We start from the raw sequence: 20,333 nt of genomic DNA, 5'->3' as shown, positions 1-20,333 counted from the left end.
TGCATTGTAAATTTTGGTCAATGACATGAGACAAAGTATATGTGAACTGCTGTATGAAAAGTGAATTTACTCTGTAAATCTTCACCCAAATCCTAATAATAATAAAAAAAAAAAAATTAGGGTAATCTACTAAACAGAATAAATCACATATTATAAAAATGAAAGGGAAATAGTCATCTGTTACCATAATCCACTGTGTTTCTTTACACAGAAACACGTTCAAGAATCAGAATGTTAAAAGTGAAGCTTCTTTTGTAAAAAAGGAGCAAATCTTCAAAGACGTATGCAAAGTGCTCCCCACATTATGAATGATACTGAAAATTCTGTGGTGTGAGAGCTATGATTCATGGATGCTGTACCTGCACCAGCTGTGAAGCATTCATGAATCATAAACTTCTGTATCATCTGCAATAGAAAAAAATACAACCTATTTTATGAGAAAAATTTATCAAAAAAAGAAGGAAAGAAGAAGAGAAAACTCAAAACTTCTAGAACATTTCAAAGATGTCATAGAAACAAATTAACACCTCTAACAGAACCACTTAAGGCATAGGGGCATATAAAATGGCTTGCATTTAATTCAAACTCTTCTGGAAATGGATCAATTCTATAGTGAGATTAAACAGCAGAAATTTTTCTCCAGGACAAAAAACAATTCCTTGAGGCATATAGGTTAAATATCACAGCTTTTGAAACTATATTATTTTAAAAAATGAGAAGAACAGGTAAAGATTAAAAGAGAGTGCATGATATAAGTTGACAATTAGTTTCCATTTATATCCAGGCAATTCATTAGTGAAAGTATGATTGCTTCTGAGCTAATCAGAAGTGGCAACATCCAATTTCTTGGTTTGCTTTTCACTTTATTTTCTCGCACTATTTGTTTCTCTGCCAGTTTACCTGCTATTGTAGTTTCTGGGGGACGGAGGAGACAGGAAAAGAAAAGAAGATTAAACTATGAAAGCCAATCAGCTCACCTGCATGAGGAACGTCTGATAGCATAGTGCCTAAGTCACATGACTGCTAACCAGAAGGCTGGTGGTTCAAATCCACCAGCCAGCCACTCCTGGGAAGGAAGGATGAGCAGGCTACTTCCATAGTGATACCGCTTCAGAAATCCAAGTCAGGGTCTCTATGAGTCGGGTCCGACTCAATGGCACGTAACAACAACAACAGCAGCAGCATGTGGAACCAGAAGTTTAAATGATGGTTTAATTATGGGTTTCCAACGTCAATGGACATTATCTACACAGTGTTGTTCTTTACTTTTAAGAAGCAACCCCAAGAAGCAGATATTAGATATTAGAAAGAAAAATAGTAAATTAACCTTTAGGTCACATATAAAATGCTATTGAAGGGATTGCCAATTTGAGAAAAGTTTATTGCAAAGCAAAAAGGGGACTATAAGTAAACCTCAGTACTTGGAAATGCATCATAGAATAGTAGTTAGCACAGGGAGTATAAGGTAAGACAATTTCAGTTGAAATTCCTACTCTGCAACGGTTTTCTCTTTGACATTGGGAAAACCCTTCATTGCTTTGTTGGGAGTATTAAAGATGATAAAGATTGCAAGTGCTTGACATCATTCCTAATTTTTAGTAGCATTCAATTAAAATTGAATTTTCACACTATTATTATTATTATTGATCTCTTAGCTTGACAACCCAAAAGAAAGCATCTACAATTATACACAGAAAAAAGGGAGATGAGAATCAAAATGATTCACTACAAAATATCAACTAAAAACAAATGATGCAGAATTAGAGGAAATGAGGGATAAAAAAGAAAACACACACAAAAAAAACAAATCGTAAAATTTCTGTAGACATAAGACCTTCTTAATTGGTAACTACATTAAATGCAAATGGATTAAACTCTCCAATCAAAAATCAGAGAGTGGCAATGTGGATTTAAAAAAAAAAAAAAAAATCTATCTACATGATGCCCACAAGAGACATGTCTTGGGCCTAAAGATAAAATAAGTTGAAGTGAAAGGATGAGAAAACATATTGCAAATAGTAACCAAAAGAGAGCCATAGTACCTACATTGGTACCAGACAAAATAGATTCTAAGTCAAAATCTATTATTAGAAACAATGAATGACATTGTATAATAATAGTCAAAGAATGAATAACAATTACATACATGCAACTAATATCAGAGTCCCAACATATAAAATGGAAACACTGAAAGAGATCAACAGACAGCTCTGCAGTAATAGTTGGAGACTTCAATAGATCCCCTTTGGTAATGGACAGAATAGGAGAGTTTTTTTTTTTTTATTGTAACTTAATCTCTCCATATGAAAAATTGGGATAATGATAATAGCAGCAATTGTGTAGTATTTTTATGGTATTAAATGAGCAAACTTAGGTGTTTATACTATTGTTCAAAATATGGGCAACACTTTCCTATAGGAAATAGGACTGAGAGCTTGACTCCACTGACAACAAATGTGACTTGTGATATCATTTGTCTCTGAGCTCTGGTGGTGTAGTGGATAAGGCACTTGACTGCTAATGAGAAGGTCGGTGGTTCAAACCCACCAGCTTCTCTGCAAAAGGAAGACTGAGCAATTTACTTCTGTAGAGATTTACAGCCTTGGAAACCCAATGGGGGTTGCTATGAATCAGAAATGACTGTAGTCGTTTTTATATAAGGATTATACACTTTTAACATATCAACTCAACCATAGCCATATAAATTGCTTTGACCAATGCAATATAGATAGATATTACTTGCATTACCTCTGGAGAAAAACTAAGAATTAGATTTTTTTTTTCACTTAACCCCCTCCCATATAGTGAACATTGTTCTCAGTCAAAAGATCACCCAAGTTCTGCATAGGGGATCTTTCATCAGCCTGAGATGTGGAGTGAAGATAGACTATAACACAGCCACTGCCAACTTGCAAGTGGCATAGAATGAAAAAAAATTGAGTATATATTTAAGCAGAAAAAAGGGAACTATACCATAACAAATAATAAACAAATAAATGTCAGTTCCTTCATGAGAGAATTGGGTGGTGAGGGAACTATTGTTTGCTGTGGTAAATATGGAAAATCATGAGGTGATGAATCACTTTGTGAAACTATTGTGCGCAATGACTTGGAAGAGAAATGATGCACCAAAAGAACTCATCGCTCTTGACATTATACTTAGCCATGTGAATTTTGTGTGCCACCTGTGCAAGGAGTATACGTCTACATTCTGATTAATCTAGAAATGGCCTTGTGGCTTTGTTGGATGCATTGTGGGCAGAAGGGTCCTCTGTTATTCTGGAAGAAGCATTATAAGCCAGCCTATGGTTTATTGTGCCTCTCTTTTTCCCAGGACCAGAGAATGACTTTGTTTTATGTAGAGGCTGCTTCCTAACTCTGAAATGAACTGAAAATGATGAAGGATGGATCAAGAGCTTATCTGTGATAGACATGCTGTGTGTGAAAGAAATACATTTTTTTAACTTGTAAATCACATTTTAAGTGTGTGTGTACTTATACATAGGCACAAGTATAAATAAATAATATAAACAAGTTATCTTTACTAATATGATAACTAAAGAAATTAAAAAGTTCCTGGCTAAATATTAAGTGTCATGTCCATGTTAGCTATTATTATTTTCTGAGGATGGAGATGATGAAGGTGGTGATTGATGACATAAGGAGATTTCACTCCACCTCTAAGAAAGGAGGATTTTGCTATTTGTGGTGAGGGTTGGGCCAAATAGTCCAAGGGAATGTGAGCCATGTGTAAGGAAAATTTGAAAGGAAATCATGCTCATGTGAGGATAAGAGAAATCTAAGATTTGCTGCATTTGAGTACAACACATAGTCCCATTTTGTAGCACTGAATTTCTTTGATGAAAATTGTATGATGCAATTGATCATAATTTCAGAGGGACAAAGATGGAGGAAACTGTTAGAGTAAACAGATTATAATAATTTAAATATTTTAGGAAATGGTCTTAGACTCAGTGGTGCACTGGTAAATCCTTACCAATAACCTACTTTGGAGTATGTGTGTGTGTGCACATATATGCACTGTTCGCAGATTTGCTGATTTCTGTGGCATAAATGCTGCCATTATGACTAATTTCAAGCTACTCATGTGATGTTGCTGGACAAGTAGTTGGAAATCAATGCGTATAATTAGCTCTTGTGATCCCAGCAGAATCTGGCTCCAATATACCATTGCAGCAGGTTTCACTGGTAGGTCAGAATTATATATAAACATACTTTTATGCGGGATTTGGATAGAAAAAAAGTGGCTAAGGCACTTGACTGCTAACCAGAAGGCTGGCGGTTCAAACCCACCAGCCACTGCTTGGAAGGAAGATGGGGCAATCTACTTCTGCAGTGATATTGCCTCGGAAACCCAAGCAGGGGTCACTATGAGTCAGGTCCGACTTGACGGCACATAACAACAACAACAACACTGACCCTGATCAGTATAAGAGGTTTGAGAAAGCAGAGCTCGGGTAACATTTTCATCCTCTGAACACTATCAACACAACAGCCAGGCTAAGCAGCACTAATAAAGTAAGGAAAACACAGTCTCCCAAACAACTTTTGGACAGAATGAGAGTGCAGAATGGGTGGGAGAAACAAGAATTGTTGTCAGAAAAGCAACCACTTAGAACAGAGTCTTCTGAGTCCAGTCACTTCTTATGTTTGTAAATATGTTTCCCTACACATCCCATCTTTCTAAATTGAGCAGTGAGTGAGCAGTGGGTAGTGCTACATGTGTGAAAAGGATGAGGATGGAGAAGCTGCAGGCAGCCTGAAATATCCTGAATGCATCCTCTTATTAGAAGTTTTTGCAAGAGTAATTTTACAGACACTGTTTAACTTTTAGGTGACCAGTTCAAATTTAATCTCAGTTAATCATGAGCGAAAGTGGGTGGTTGGTAGATTATGAAGAGTGCCTTGATAATGCCATCCTAGTTCTTCTTAACAGAGACCACCAGTGCAATTTCTACCTTTTCTTTTGCTCTACCAGAAGTACAAAGGGTGAATAGAAATGTCATTTCAAGTATTTCCTCAGCTTTTGTACTAGAGAAATTTGAGACATAAAAAAGGCCATCTCCTTTTCATCTTTATCTCACAGATAGAATTATTCTTAAGGAAGGTGGGGCAATCCTACTTCCGTAGTGATACTGCCTCGGAAACCCAAGGAGGGGTCGCTATGAGTCAGGGCCGACTCGACGGCAAACAACAACAACAACAATATGGTTCCTAGATCTTTCTGAGATTTATTGAGATTAAACCTGAACCATCATACAAGTAAAATTATGCCTCACATCCTAGAAAAATAAATTATATAGAGGAACATTCTTGAAGAATATTTAAATGTAAGACCTTTAAAATTTCTTGGCTGAAACTTTGCCAATCTAAGATTTTTTTTTTTCCTTTCTCTTATTTTCCTTTCATTTTGTTTCAGTAAATGAATTACTATGTAAGTAAAGAAATTGTCATTTTAGCATAAATGGATTTATTGGTTTTGAATCCTTTATCATTATAATAGTTTGACTAGTTTTTCTCCTTCTTAAAGATATTCTGTAGGAATTGTATTCATGCTTTCTTGTATTTTTCCATTAAAATGCCCAACATTTTCTTATAATATAATTTCATATAATTTATATGAATATAATTTCCATATAATTTCATCTTCCACATACTTTAATACAAACTGAACAACAAAACTGGATTTTCTCTAGTTACCTGGAGAAAAGTAACAACTTTTTTCTGGAACAGACACACAAAAATATCAGGTAACACCAATGAAAATTTTGTAAATCATCAGAAATCAGTGGGATAAAATGGAAAGAGCTTTGTTGTGGGAGTTAAGAGGACTCAATCAACTTATCTCAAGAATCAGTTCCTTTCTGATTCAATTTCCACACTGGAAAATGAGGGCCGTATGTTTGTTTATTTTTATGTCCTCCTTAATACAAATATTCTATAGAATCTTCACTGCCATATCAACAGGATTTGAGTGGAAAGGTGTCAGTATTCAAATGACATTTGAGTGAAATGTCACCGTGCCATATACCACCTCATTTGTTGGTAAGGGTTGATGCTGTGTTTTGTCTGACTCAGTCACATTCAATTCTTTTCCAACCTGAATTCTGCATTCTTCTAATGCTAAATTTTAAATCTGAATTCTCACATCAGCAACTTGTCTATCCTCTGAACATCCATTGGTAAAACATGTCAGTACATGGTTCTAATAATTTGTGCAGCAAGTGACAGTTGTTAACACTATATGTGGCACAATTTGAAGCTATATATTCAGCCTAATATGTTTTTATTAAACCAAAACTAAACCAAAATTACAGCCAATGAGGCAACTCTGACTCATAGTGACCCTGTAGGACAGAGTAGAACTGCCCTATGTAGTTTCCAAATCTGTAAATCTTTAAGGATGCAGATGGCCTCATCTTTCTCTCATGGAGTGGCTAGTGGGTTCACACAACCTACTTGTAGTTAGCAGAGAATGCTTTAACCATTATGCCATAAGAACTCCTTAGGCAAACTATCATTTTGCAAGTAAATTATATACCCATGAATCTCGAGCTACAAATAGAAATATCAGCTATAGCTACACTCATCATCTGAAAGAATAAAGTGAAAAACAGCAATTATAAGAATTGTCCGTGGCCACGGATTGAGTAGAGTCTGTTTGAAACTTAGAATGCCTACCTTTCAGTCTAAGATTATTTCCCTTATGCAATGCCACAGAAAAAATAAATCCTGCTGGGGCTAAGAAACCCAGGGCAGAAAATAGTAGCCAGCTGCAAACTCTTTGGATGCAAAGTACAACATATTCAAGTTCATGTGTCCAAGCTTTTCATTCTCTCCTGTACTGATTTCACCTAATCCCTGCCAGACAAACATTAGTTCTTCAATTGTGGCAATCAATAGAATTGATTAGCTATGAAAAGCCTCTATCCGTATCATCCTTGCTTTCTTTTCCATTTTCCCAACAGGGAAATTTCTTTCACTATAGTATAAGCAGGCATGCAAGTTTTTTTTTTTTTTTTTTTCCTCTCTATGAACAAATGTGAAGTCTGTAGTGTTCAAGTATTTTGCTATGGAATTTCATATATATATATATATATATATATATATATATATATATATATACACACACACACCAAGAAACATACCTGCAGATTTAATAAAACAGCACCAATCCTCATGGCTTCACTAATTTCAAGGCTGTACATCAGCTGTGGGAAGCGGGGAGGGCTTTGATTATTTGGAGGAAGCACTTCAATGTACACAGTGCAGATGGAGTGCCTGCAGAGGAAGAGAAGTGAACGAGATTGGTAAAAATCCACATTACATTTAACAACAGATGACATTCACTATTCGGTTGTTGGGTTTACAGGAGAGGAAATTTCAAATTTTTATAGAAAATAATAAAATAATTCATAGTGAAAGGATGGAAAAATAAAAGCTTCCACTAGAAAATAATGCTCTTTACAAAACTGTCTTAGTCGAAAGAAAGAAACTGGCTTAGTACCTATTTTTTTCTGCTGAGATTAATAGTGCAAATTAAAAAGGAATGGCTGTACAAATAAAGCTAATAAATTAAGTTGTCTTGACTTCCAAGTTTATTTTGTAATGCTTCTCTAATAGCAAAAAAAATTCTATAAACATCTGGTAATATGAGCTGTCCTTGGTGCTTTCTGCTTATTAAAGTAGTAAAGGGAGTATTGATTAAAATACCACACAAAGAGAGATACAGGCTATTTTCTCTTGCTAACATCAATGGCATAATGTCAGTGCATGTCACAAGTCAGGGACATAAAATAACCCTGTGTGAAATAGTTGCAAACAAAACTAATTAAATATAGTGCTCTTTGAAAAGCATAATATGAGAAGCTAGAAGTTAGATTTGCATTGTACATTAACAATAAATTTTTCAAAGAATAAGAAGATACGTTATTATTACAAAAGAAAAATTAGCATTGACGTATCAATTTGTAACTCTTAACTCTGAAATTTCTTAACACAACAAGAGCTAAAGTAGCAAGATATTCAAGGTTAGTAAAGAAGAAAAACTAGTTAAAATATACTCATAAAATCTGGAAATTTATAAATTTAAAGTCCTCACTCTTAAAGCTTATATATATATATATATATGTATAATTTATATATATAAAAGAAAGTATATATATAAATACTTTCATACAAACTCACCACCACTCCCTGAGTTGTATGCTGTAACATCATCTTAACAAAACCATGATGCTTTTATTCAGAACATATTTGCTATGATTTTGATTTGGGACCACTATTTTGTTAAAATAGTTAAAAAGTGGTTTCTGTTATGTAGCCTTAATTAAAAGATATAGTCCCAAAAAACATTTTTCTGAGATTATTATACTAATACATTCCACTTTTAGAAAAGCTTTTGAGAGAAACACAGATCATGAGCACTGAGAAATGGCTTTAAAATTTATCACTGCATAATATGTCTGAGTCCAAGTTGTTTCAGAGTATATCTTCAATAGACAGACACCTGCTGTTGTTGATATTGTTGTTATTTGCCATGGAATAAGCTCTGACTCATAGCGACCCCTCCTTGGGTTTCCGAGGCAGTATCATTGTGGAAGTAGATTGCCCAACCTTCCTTCTGAGGAGTGGCTGTTGGGTTTGAACCGCCAGCCTTCTATTTAGCAGTCAAGTACCTTAGGTACTACGTCACCAGAGCTCCCAGACAGACACCTATTCCATATTAAACATATTTATAAACTGTATTGATTAGAATAATTTATCACAATGTTGTGCCAAACTAATTTTATTTGAAATTAAAATCTTAGATTTGGCAGTTTGAACCCACCCAGTGGCTACAGCGGAGAAAGACTCTGGTGATTTGCTTCCACAGAGATCACAGCCAGGAAAAGTCTATGCGGCAGTTCTACTCTGTCACTCGGGGTCACTATCAGTCAGAATTGACTTGACAGAACCTAACAACAAAAGGCTGTTATAATCCTAAGGCATTTGACCACTAACCAGAAGGCTGGCGGTTCAAACCCACCAGCCACTCTTTGGAAGGAAGGTTGACCAATCTACTTCCATAGAGATACAGTCTTGGAACCCCAATGACGGTCGTTACGAGTTGAAATTGACTCGAAAGCAGTGAGTTTTTTTTTTTGTTTGTTTGTTTGTTCGTTTCTTAATATTCCTGTCTCTGATTTTTATCACTTTGTCATTAAACTTTGTCAATAAAATTAATCAAACTTCGTTTAGCTTTGTTTTGAATTATTTATTTATTTACTTTAAAGCTGATTTTTTAAGAGTAGAAAATCTAGTGCAGATCAAAATTAAGGGTGAAATGTTCCATATACATTTATAGGTATTAATCTTATAATGCCTAAAGCAAAAGAAAAACATAATGGAAAAAATAAAAAGAAGGTACAGATTTAACATACATTGCAGCATCCCAATTCCCATGTTGTGGGAACAAAGAAATTTTGTCAGTTTTGGCTAAATCTAAAATTTTTCTCTCCTGATGATAACCTGGTTTTAACAGTAGGTAAAAAATATACTTTATCACTAATACCACTCTTTCAGATTCTGGCTTATTTTAGCATCTCATGTACATTAAGTCATTCAAACATTTTATAAATTTGTCCCCACATTGGTAATAACCCTAGCTGAGGGGTTGGGTTGAGCAAGGGACCTATACTCAGATAGCCTTGGATTAGAATCTTGATACTGTCCCTTTGTGATCTTGAGAAAATTTCTCTGAATTTTAATATTTTCATTTGTAAAATAAAAATAATAATATAATCTATTTAAAGGGTTATCATAAGAATTAAATGATACTGTAAGTGCTCTGGTAGCATAGTGCCTATGGCACTTGACTGCTAACCAGAAGGCTGGTGGTTCATACCCACCAGCCACTCCTCAGAAGGAAGGTTGGGCAATCTACTTCCGTAGTGATACTGCCTCAGAAACCCAAGGAGGGGTCGCTATGAGTTGGGTCCAACTCGATGGCACATAACAACACAACAACAACAAGTGCTGTGCTGCCAGTCAAAAGATTGGTGATTATAATCTACCAGCGTTCTGCAGGAGAAAAGGCCCTGTGATCTACTCCTACAAAGGTTGTAGCCTAGGAAACCCATTGGGGCAGTTCTACTCTGGTGTATAGAGTCAACAAGCGTCAGAATCGACTCAATGGCACACAACAAAAACAATAATAAACATGTGAAACACACACAATATTGATAAATGTTCAGAATACGGCTTTTAATTCTATTATATGGAATAAGATTAATAAAGTTGCACTTACCCTATTCAGGTAGTCCAATATTTTAAATATTTAAATTACATCCTTTTTCTTTTCTAGACTAAGACCTACAAGCAATGGAGTGTAATGGAGTTAGAGTTTGAACATATCGAATCACTATCTGTTGGGGAGGAACCTAAAGATCCACATTTTCCACAGATTTACAAGGTTTTCCTTGTACCACCCTAGATTTTGAAAGTCACTGCTTCAGAAACTTGAGTGGAGGGTATAATGTGCAGAGGCATTTGCTTTCTTAAATAAGCAGTTAAGGGGATTTCTCTACAAATTGCTCTAAACTCTTTACTCTTTTCAGTAACACCGGAGGCAAGAGATTCTCTAGCTGATTAACAGTTTTTGACCTGGATCAAAACCTACTCCAAGTTCAAAGCTTGCTTTTCATCATCTAGCCCCTCTCAGCTTTTGATATTTAGTTTTTCACTTTCTTGGTTCTGTATGAAGCCTTTACAAGGCTATCAGTCTTTTATCTGTCATTAAAATCTAGTTTACACTAAAGTAATTATACTTGGATTTCTTTATTCTTCCTCTTTGACAATTTCCTTTTCAGGGGACTAAAATAAAAACTGTTTCCAACCACCATCCCACCATAAGGGCTTGTGTGAGACACTTGTGTATTTGCCACCTCCTAAACCACTGCCACTGAGTTGATTCCAACTCATAGCAACCCCTCCCCAGGTTGCCAAGGAAGTAAAGAAGGTAAATCTTTACAGAAGTAGATTGTCTCATCTTCAATTTCCTGGTTAGCAGTCAAATGTCTTAGGTACTACTCCACCAGAGAATTAAAGTTTCGAATGTTCAACCAAAAAAGAACCTAGGCATAGGCAGAAGACAGAGAACAGCTGTGTCCCAACATGGTCATCTCCTTCATCTGCCCTTAATCTTTTCCTTTCTCTGCCTTTTTCCACAAAAAAATTTCAGAAGTCAAAATTACTATTTTAATTTTGTAGGATTTGGATCCTAGAGCTTTTTTGGAGGACATCATATTTCAAAGTTTTGCCATTTTTTATTATCTTTGCACTTTTCTACTACGTGTTTAAATAACTGCCAACCTTCTTGAGGGCTATTGCCTTTAAAATGCTACCTCCATTTTACCTCTGAAGTCAGCATTGTGTCAAAGTTAGCTTTCGTAAAATTGAATACCAATAGCATGAACAACAAAATGATAGCATTAGTGTAATGACAAATAGTAGTAATTCAACAGCATCAGTTAAGCACATACTAAAACATGGCAGTCACTAGATAAATAATAACTTTTATGTGAGCATTTAGTATTTACATTTTATAGCTAGTCTTAAATGCATAAAACTGAGCATGTATATAGTACAAATTTTATTTTTCTAATATAGCCAGCTTCATGCAGATAAATCTCCAATTCTAAAAATGAAATCATAAAGCTTTTTTCTTTTTATGTGGCAATGAAGGTCAAAGTAGAATAAGAAAAGTAATGTATTTTCTAAGATAATCTTAAGATTGTGAAAGACCCTAGAAATCATCAAATTTAACTGTCTTATTTTACAAAAGGAGATAAATAAGTCAGAAAATTTAAGTGATTGACTCAGGTTACAAAGTTAATTAGCAGCAGCAGATAAACTTAAAAGCAAAGCCTCTGGATTTTAAATCTTCTTACCCTTTCTCTCCACATATCACAATAATAGATTTGGGAAGTAAACCAGAAAATATTCACTAATCTGAAGTGTGTGTTCCTGTATGTGAGTTTAAAACATCCCTGGCTGGTAATGAATGATATTAACCTAGAGGGAACCATAAATTATTTTAGGTCATGGACTCAGAATACGATATAACATTTAATTTTATTTCTTTATACCAAGAACAAGGCTTCTGCCTTAGCATTTACTATAGGAAAATAACTATGAATATAGATTGATGTGGGAAAATACATTAAAGTTGCTTTAATCTGGAAGATGGTATAATTAAAGAAAAGTGAAAAAGCATATCTTTCTGAGAATATACTCAGTAGTAATGAGATTAGGTGGGGCAATCCAATTCTGTAGTGATATTACCTTGGAAACCCAAAGAGGGGTCGCGATTAGTCGGATCTGACTCAATGGCATTGAGTTTGCTTTTGGTTTAGTAGAGGGTGTGCACTCTGTGTTGGAATTTGCTATTATTGTACTAGCATGTGCTGTAAGAGGTCTATGTAACTCTACATTTCTCTTTTTTTCTATGAGAGTTGCAAATGTTTATATAGCTTTCCCTAGTGAACTTGAAAACAGAGGCAATAATACCTTCTTTTGCCGTCATGGTTCCCACTAATATTATTCTAGAAAAGTTAGATAACACTCATGGGCTTTATTTCACTATTTTGGATGTATGCAGAGGGATCAATAGAAGCAAAGACATTGAACTTAAAACATTCTGGAAGATCAGAAAAAACTCAGGGGAAGTTATAAGGGCAGAGTCTTATTCAAGATGTATTTATCTGTTAAAATGTAGATAGAACATTACCAGCAGAGGAAAAACCATGCAAATTCACAGAGCAATAAACACAAGAACATTAGTTTTTGTATGACAAAAAGAAGGATATCAATGGGGCAGTGGTAGGAGTGGCAAAGGCCAGATCACTCTGGGACTAATCTGTTATTTTAAACTTGACCTTTATGAAAATGGAGATTGATTACTAGATTTTAATCAGGGCAGTGTTACTATCAAGTGTGCCAATCTATATATTTTCCCCACTATACTCTGGCATGGCATTCATCATCACAAAGGATGATTCAAGATCTGTCCTGAAGTGCAACGTTCTCAGTGATAGTATAATATCCATATGCGTACAAGGAAAACCAGTTAATATGACTATTATTCAAATTTATGCACCAAACACCAAAGTCAAGGATAAGGAAATTGAGGATTTTTATCAACTTCTGCAGTCTGAAATTGACTGAAAGTGCAATCAAGATGTATTAATTATCACTGGTGACTGGAATGCAAAAGTTGGAAACAAAGAAGCATCACCGGTAGTTGTAAAATTTGGCCTTGGTGACAGAAATAATGCTGAAACTCGCATGGTAGAATTTTGCAAGACCAACAACTTATTCACTGCAAATACCTTATTTCAACAACACAAAGGGCAGCTATACATGTGGGCTTCATTAGACGGAATATACAAGAACAAGACTGATTACATCTGTGGCAAGAGGCAATAGAAAAGCTCAATATCTTCAGCCAAAACAAGGCAAGGACCTGATTGTGGAACAGACCATCAACTGCTCATATGCAAGTTCAACTTGAAGATGAAGACAATTAAAACAAGTCCAAGAGAGCCAAAATATGATCTTGAATATATCCCTCCTGAATTTAGAGATCATCTAAAGAACAGATTTGATGCATTGAACACCAACGACTGAGAACCAGAAGAATTGTGGGAGGATATCAAGAACATTATCCATGAAGAAAGCAAGAGATCACTAAAAAGACAAGAAAAGAGGAGAAGACCAAAATGGATGACAGAAGAGACTCTCAAACTTGCCCTTGAGCAGAGAGTAGCTAAAACAAATGGAAGAAATGACAAGATAGAAGAGCTGAACAGATTTCAATGAGCAGCTCAAGCAGACAAAACCAATTACTATAATGAAATGTGCAAGGATCTGGAGTTAGAAAACCAAAAGGAAAGGACACACTCAGAATTCCTCAAGCTGAAAGAACTGAGGAAAAAAAATATCAGCTTCAAGTTGCAATATTGAAAGATTTTATGGGCAAAATTTTGAATGATGCATGAAACATCAAAAGAAGATGGAAGGAATACACAGAGTCACTGTACCAAAAAGAACTGGTAGATTTTCATCCATTTCAGGAGGTGGCATATGATCAAGAACCAATGGTAATGAAGGCAGAAGTTGAAGGTGCACTGAAGGAATTGATGAAGAACAAGGCTCCAGGAACTGACGGAATACGCATTGAGATGTTTCAACAAAGTGATGCCCCACTGGAGGCACTCACTTGGTTATGCCAACAGATTTGGAAGACAGCTACTTAGCCATGTGACAGGAAGAGATCCATATTTGTGTCCATGCCAAAGAAAGGTGATCCCACAGAATGTGTAAATTATCGAACAATATCATGAATATTGCATGCCAGTAACACTTTACTGAAGATAATCCAAAAACGGTACAGCAGTATATTGACAGAGAACTTCCAGAAGTGCAAGATGAATTCAGAAGAGGACGTGGAACAAGCGATATCATTGCTGATGTCAGATGGATCTTGGCTCAAAGGAAAGAATACCAGAAAGATGTTTCTTGACTATGCAAAAGCATTTGATTGTGTGGATAATAACAAATTTTGGTTAAAATTGAGAAGAATGGGAATTCCAGAACACTTAATTGTATTCATGAGGAACCTGTACGTTGACCAGGAGGTTGTCATTAGAACAGATCAAGGGAATGCTGCATGGTTTAAAATCAAGAAGGGAGTGAGTCAGCGTTGTATCCTTTTACCATACATATTCAATCTATATGCTGACCAAATAATCCAAGAAGCTGTCTGATGAAGAACATGGCATCAAGATTGGAGGGAAGATCATTAACAAACTGCAATTACTGATGAAACAACTTTGCTTGTTGAAAGTGAGGATGGCTTGAAGCACATACTGATGAAGACTGAAGAATACTACCTGCAATATGTATTACATCTCAATATAAAGAAAACAAAAATCCTCACAACTGGACTTATAAGTAGCATTTCAGTAAATGGAAAAAAGATTGAAGTTGTCAAAGACTTCACATTTCTTAGTTCTACAATCAATGCCAATGGAAGCAGCAGTCAGGACATAAGATGGCATCTAGCACTGGGCAAATCGGCTACAAAGGACCTCTTTCCAGTGTTGAAGAGCAAATATGTCTCCTTGAGGACTAAGATGCACCTGACACAAGCCATGATATTTCCAATCGCCTGGTATGCATGTGAGAGCTGGACAATGAATAAGGAAGACTGGTAAAGAATTGATCCTTTTGAATTGTGCACTGGCGAAGAATGCTGAAAGCACCATGGACTGCTAAAAAACTAACACATCTGTCCTGGAGGAAATGCAGCCAGAATGCTCCTTGGAAGTGAGAATGTACAGAGTTCGTCTCACCTACTTTGGTCACGTTATCAGAAGAGGCCATTCCCTGGAGAAGGATGTCATTCTTGGTAAGGTGGAGGGTCAAGAAAAGAGGGGAAGGTTCTCAATGAGATGGATTGGCACAGTAGCTACAGCCATGGGCTCAAGTATAGAAGAAATTGGGGAGCTGGCGAGGGACTGGATGGTGTTTCATTTTGCTGTGCATAGGGTTGCTGAGTCGGAGATGACTTGACAGCACTTAATAACAACAACAACATACCTGTGCTCTTTCACATCTCCATGTGTTCACTCTTGTTGTTCCCTCTAATTGGATATTCCATTCCTATCCAACTGTAAAACTCACAAAATTTTTAGAACAATGTCAAGCATGAGATTCCCCAGCCCCCAGGGTTTTTCTCATCCACACATATCCCTGGTGAGGTGAATAACCCCTATATCACCTATTTATTCATTCACTAACTCACCAACTCATAGCGACCCCTCCTTGGGTTTCTGAGGCAGTATCTCTATGGAAGTAGATTGCCCAGTCTTCCTTTCAAATGTCACTTATTTATCTACTACTAAATGTCTAAGTTTACTCATATTTCCATATGAGTGCCATTAGGACAGAGATACTATCTTACATCTTTATGCCCTTCCTGAGAGACTAAGATTTGTGGGAACTCAGTAAATTTTTTAAAAATGAATTAAAAATTAAATACTCTATGATTTCTTCATTAATCTTAAAAAATTTATGTAAATTTATTTTTTTAATGTATGTGTGTATATATATATATATATGTATATATAGATCCTTATTTATATTCAGAACAGAAAAAATAATTTTATTTTGAGAAGGGATTCTTTCAAGTAGCTGGATATAGCCTTAGATTCCATGGGTAAAATAAAAAAAAAAAAAAGGGAATTCCCCCAAAATATGAAATGTCAGACACTAATCATTTTATTATCTTTTAATCTTAAGTTAGTTGCAGCAAGGATTTTCTTATTATGTTTATATTGTCACACATACCTAATAATGGTACTTTATTCACATTAGGATTAAATATTTACTCAATTTAATTGAATTAAGTAAGTAAACAGAGACCTATATACACCACTGAAGCAATTATGTCCCAAATTATCTTATGACATTTTCACTCTTTTGGTTTTTATCTGTCCTCTTAGACTTAGCGAACACTTAAAAAAAAAAAAAAAGAAAAAGTTATGATTTATCCATACTCTCTCTCTCTGAATTTTTAGCTAGTCTGCTCAATTGGAGTAACAAATACATAAATAATTAATTTATATAGGTTTTATCCCAAGAATCAGCACCATTTAAACTTATGAATTTATGAATTGAGGCTGCCAAAATGAAAATAATAATACAGAATGTTGTCCACATTCTGAATGGTGCTGCTGTAATTTTTGTTATTTAATTTGGTGTATATGTCTCTATTGCTGACTAGGTCAATATGTAAAGGATAGAACTATCATAATCTATGCTGTTATATTCATAATGTTCAAATAATATTTTCCTTCCAAAGAAATAGTAAAACAATCATCAAAGCACATCAGCTGATTCATTAACTCAATTTGGATGACTAATTTCCCACTAGAAACAGCAAATGCCATTACTCTGCAGCCACTATGACATTATCCCAGCAGGCAGAATGAAGGCATTTGGATTTTATTTTCTGCAGGTTCCACTTGATGTTTGACCAAACATTATAAGGTGATCTTGTAGTATCTAAGTCACTGTCTGTAAGGAATGCAGTGACTTTAGGTCAATAAAATGCCTGGGATCATTAAAACAATCTATGTACTTGGATTCGGAAGATGATACTTTGTTTCCTGGAGTGGAACGCAATTTTACTCAAGTAAAATCCTATTACTGTACTGATTATCATAGGCACCAGCAAATCTGGGCAAACCCTTAATATTATTTACAAATTCAAACTAAGCAAGAAGTGGCTAACAAAATATTCCATTAAATAATCAATAAACAGATAAAATATGTAAATCATAATATATAAGCACATGTAGTTCAGACATGATTTATTTAGAACCAAACTACCTTGGATGGAAAATATGTATATAGTAAAAAAAAAAATTAAATTGACAAATATTAAGGGGTTTTAATGAAAATTTAAATGAATTTTAAAAACTCCTGTTCTTCTTACGGTTACTATTGTTAGTATTGCTTTAAGCAAGTGTAGTAGTTTTTCTCCAGAACAGTAATTACAAAAAAATTAGAACATTAATGTGGTGGAGGGGAACATTTTAGAATGCACAAGCCCTGAGTTCAAGTTACAGTTCTACCACTCAATTACTGAGGGGCCTAAGCAAGCCAATTATCATGTTTCAGCCTTAGATTCCTGTTGTCAAAACTAAGTATGTTGTTGTTGTTGTTGTTTGCCGTCGGGTCAGCCCCGACTCATAGCGACCCCTCCTTGGGTTTCCGAGGCAGTATCACTACGGAAGTAGGATTGTCCAACCTTCCTTCCGAGGAGTGGCTGGTGGGTTTGAACCGCCAGCCTTCTGGTGAGCAGTCAAGTGCCTTAGGCACTATGCTACCAGAGCTCCTAAAACTAAGTATAATTATGCAAAATTCAAAATGTTGTTAAGATCAAAAATGATATTTAAAAAACAGTTAGTTAGCATAATACCTGGCCCTCATGCATGCTCACTAAATATTACCAGTCATTTCAAAATTGCCTAGCATGAATGGAGCTATTATTTCAAATTTCTTAAAAATATATTAGACTCTTATTTTAGATTCCATAATGACTCAATATAAAAATGCATATATATTTTATATGTTTCTTCACAAGAAACAGCCCTGAAGTCTTTTCTCAGGTTCAAGCACACACATCTATCTGCTGTTTAGATATATTTTCAATAGCCACATCCAACTAAATGTGTCTAAAATTGAACTCATCCCTTTCACTCAAATCATGTTGACCAACTTGATATCATCACCACTCAGTCATTTTAGGCAAAACCTGGAAGTTCTTCTTGACAAGTTCATCTCCCTAATCATTATACTAATTTGCAATGTAACATATGTGCTCTCTGTCACCTTCTCTACATTCTTCAAGTCAACAGCAACAACTCTTTCTCCTGAAGTCTTCCAGTGGTGGTGTTCTGCCTAATTTTTGGTTTCCAGCTTTATCCTTATGAAACCCATCTTCCATATGGACATCAAAATGATTTTATAGAAATATTCGTCTTCTCACATAATATTCCAGTTTAAAGTCCTTGTTCAAAGAGTTCTTGCCCTCAACTGGATAAAATCTAAGCATATTAATAAAATATACTAACCAACATTCCTCCTTCTGTGGAGCAGCTGGTGGATTTGAACCACTGACCTTCTCACTAGCAAGCAATGAACTTGCTATGAGAGCATACTCCACTATGCCAGCAGAGCACCTTAGCCAACATTTCCATTATAGGGTTCTTGAGCCCTTTCTTGGATCATCGTTTATGTACTAGTAACACTGAATAGCGTGTGATCACCCACAAACAGCAGGTTATCTCAAATATCCTAGGCTGTGTAAATAATGACATATACTTTCTTCAGTTGGGTAACTCTTATACGTTCTCCTGAACTCATCTTGTTTAGGAAGCCTTCTCACTACAACCACATTATGATAAGTGTCTTCATAAATGCCCCAGAGAACACAGTCTTTGCATTTGGAATTGTAAATTGTTAGAAGCCCCATATAAAGCAATTTTATAGAAATCTCTAAAACTTACAATTGCATATACTCTTTGATCTCAGTTCTGGCAATTTACTTTATTGGTACACTTGCACAGGTTCAAGACAATGTATGTGGAATATTGTTTACTTCTTCACTGTCAGTAAAAAGAAGTGGTTGGAAGAAATTGTAATGTCTATCAATAGTGAACTTCTTAATAAACAGTATTACATTTATATGAAAGAACATTGTGCAGCCAAGAAAAATAATTGAGAGAGTTATCAAATGTTCATATGGAAAGATCTCCCAATATATATTATGAAGGAACAAAAAAGTGCAGGAATGTGTACGAGTGTGTTTACATTCACTATATTTTTTGAAATGCACACTGAAATTTTTGAGATAAATAAGAAATTAATAAAAGTGATATTTCAGGTGAGAGACTAGATAGATTTGATTTAAGTAGTTATAAATCTTTACATATGTGATATGAGTAAGTATCCTGACACAAGAGGTGGCTTCAAAATACTGAGATATTACTTGCCACTGGCACATCTATAACTTTCTTTGGAGGAACGAGCCCTTCTCTCACTGACAGCAATTTTACTTTGCACTAGTAAATTGGAAACATGCCTCTGTTATTTCCCAGTCCCCACCTACATCAGAGACTTATACCATTCTGCAACTGTGAAGTCATATTTAATTATTTTGTGGTTTAATATCATATTTATTGTCCTTTACCCACAATTTGACCCAATAAGAATATGCAGTCCCTGAGAATCTGGTCTTTCTAAATTTCTGATGTAATTTAGATGTTTAGAGGATAAAAGAACACTTGCTGTGCTTCCTAAATTTAATTATGGGGTTAAATGGGGGGATGAAAAGACAGCATTGGTTCTAATATAAATTACCTTCTCTCTGCCGGAGGAGCATTATCTGCTGCTTGGACGGTGAGTGCGTAGGTCCTTCCGACTATCAGTTCTACCCCTGGAGCGATGCTGATAAGCCCTGTTGTTTTATTGATGATGAAGTCTCCCTGAGCCCCAACCAGGATTTCATACATGATCTCCCCATTTGACCCTTCGTCAGCATCCACTGCAGTGAGCTGCAATTGAAATCACAACATTAATTGTCTTGAGACTCAATCTTTCACCATTGTGTCATTTTTCCCCCAACAAAAGAAGCTTGCTTTCAAAGACCAAGAAAAAAATAAGGAAAGGAAGTTTTCTTAGCACATATACTTTTTTTTTTT

At 35.4% G+C, this 20,333-nt stretch overlaps 1 protein-coding gene across 1 annotated transcript in view; it reads right to left on the bottom strand.

Moving 5' to 3' along the window:
- Positions 1-20,333, bottom strand: part of PCDH15 (protocadherin related 15) — a 1,158,626-nt gene that overhangs the window by 521,782 nt on the left and 616,511 nt on the right. The window contains exons 15-16 of the mRNA XM_007944018.2: positions 19,993-20,186; positions 7,170-7,302 (exon numbers count right to left, since the gene is read on the bottom strand). Of these exons, the coding sequence (XP_007942209.1) occupies positions 7,170-7,302; positions 19,993-20,186 (327 nt within the window). The remainder of the gene's footprint in view (positions 1-7,169; positions 7,303-19,992; positions 20,187-20,333) is intronic.

This window comes from Orycteropus afer, unplaced genomic scaffold (genome assembly GCF_000298275.1).
Source record: "Orycteropus afer afer isolate SDZICR_OR568_19922 unplaced genomic scaffold, OryAfe1.0 scaffold00118, whole genome shotgun sequence".
Taxonomy (NCBI): Eukaryota; Metazoa; Chordata; class Mammalia; order Tubulidentata; family Orycteropodidae; genus Orycteropus; species Orycteropus afer.
This window is presented reverse-complemented; position numbering and strand designations above follow the sequence as displayed.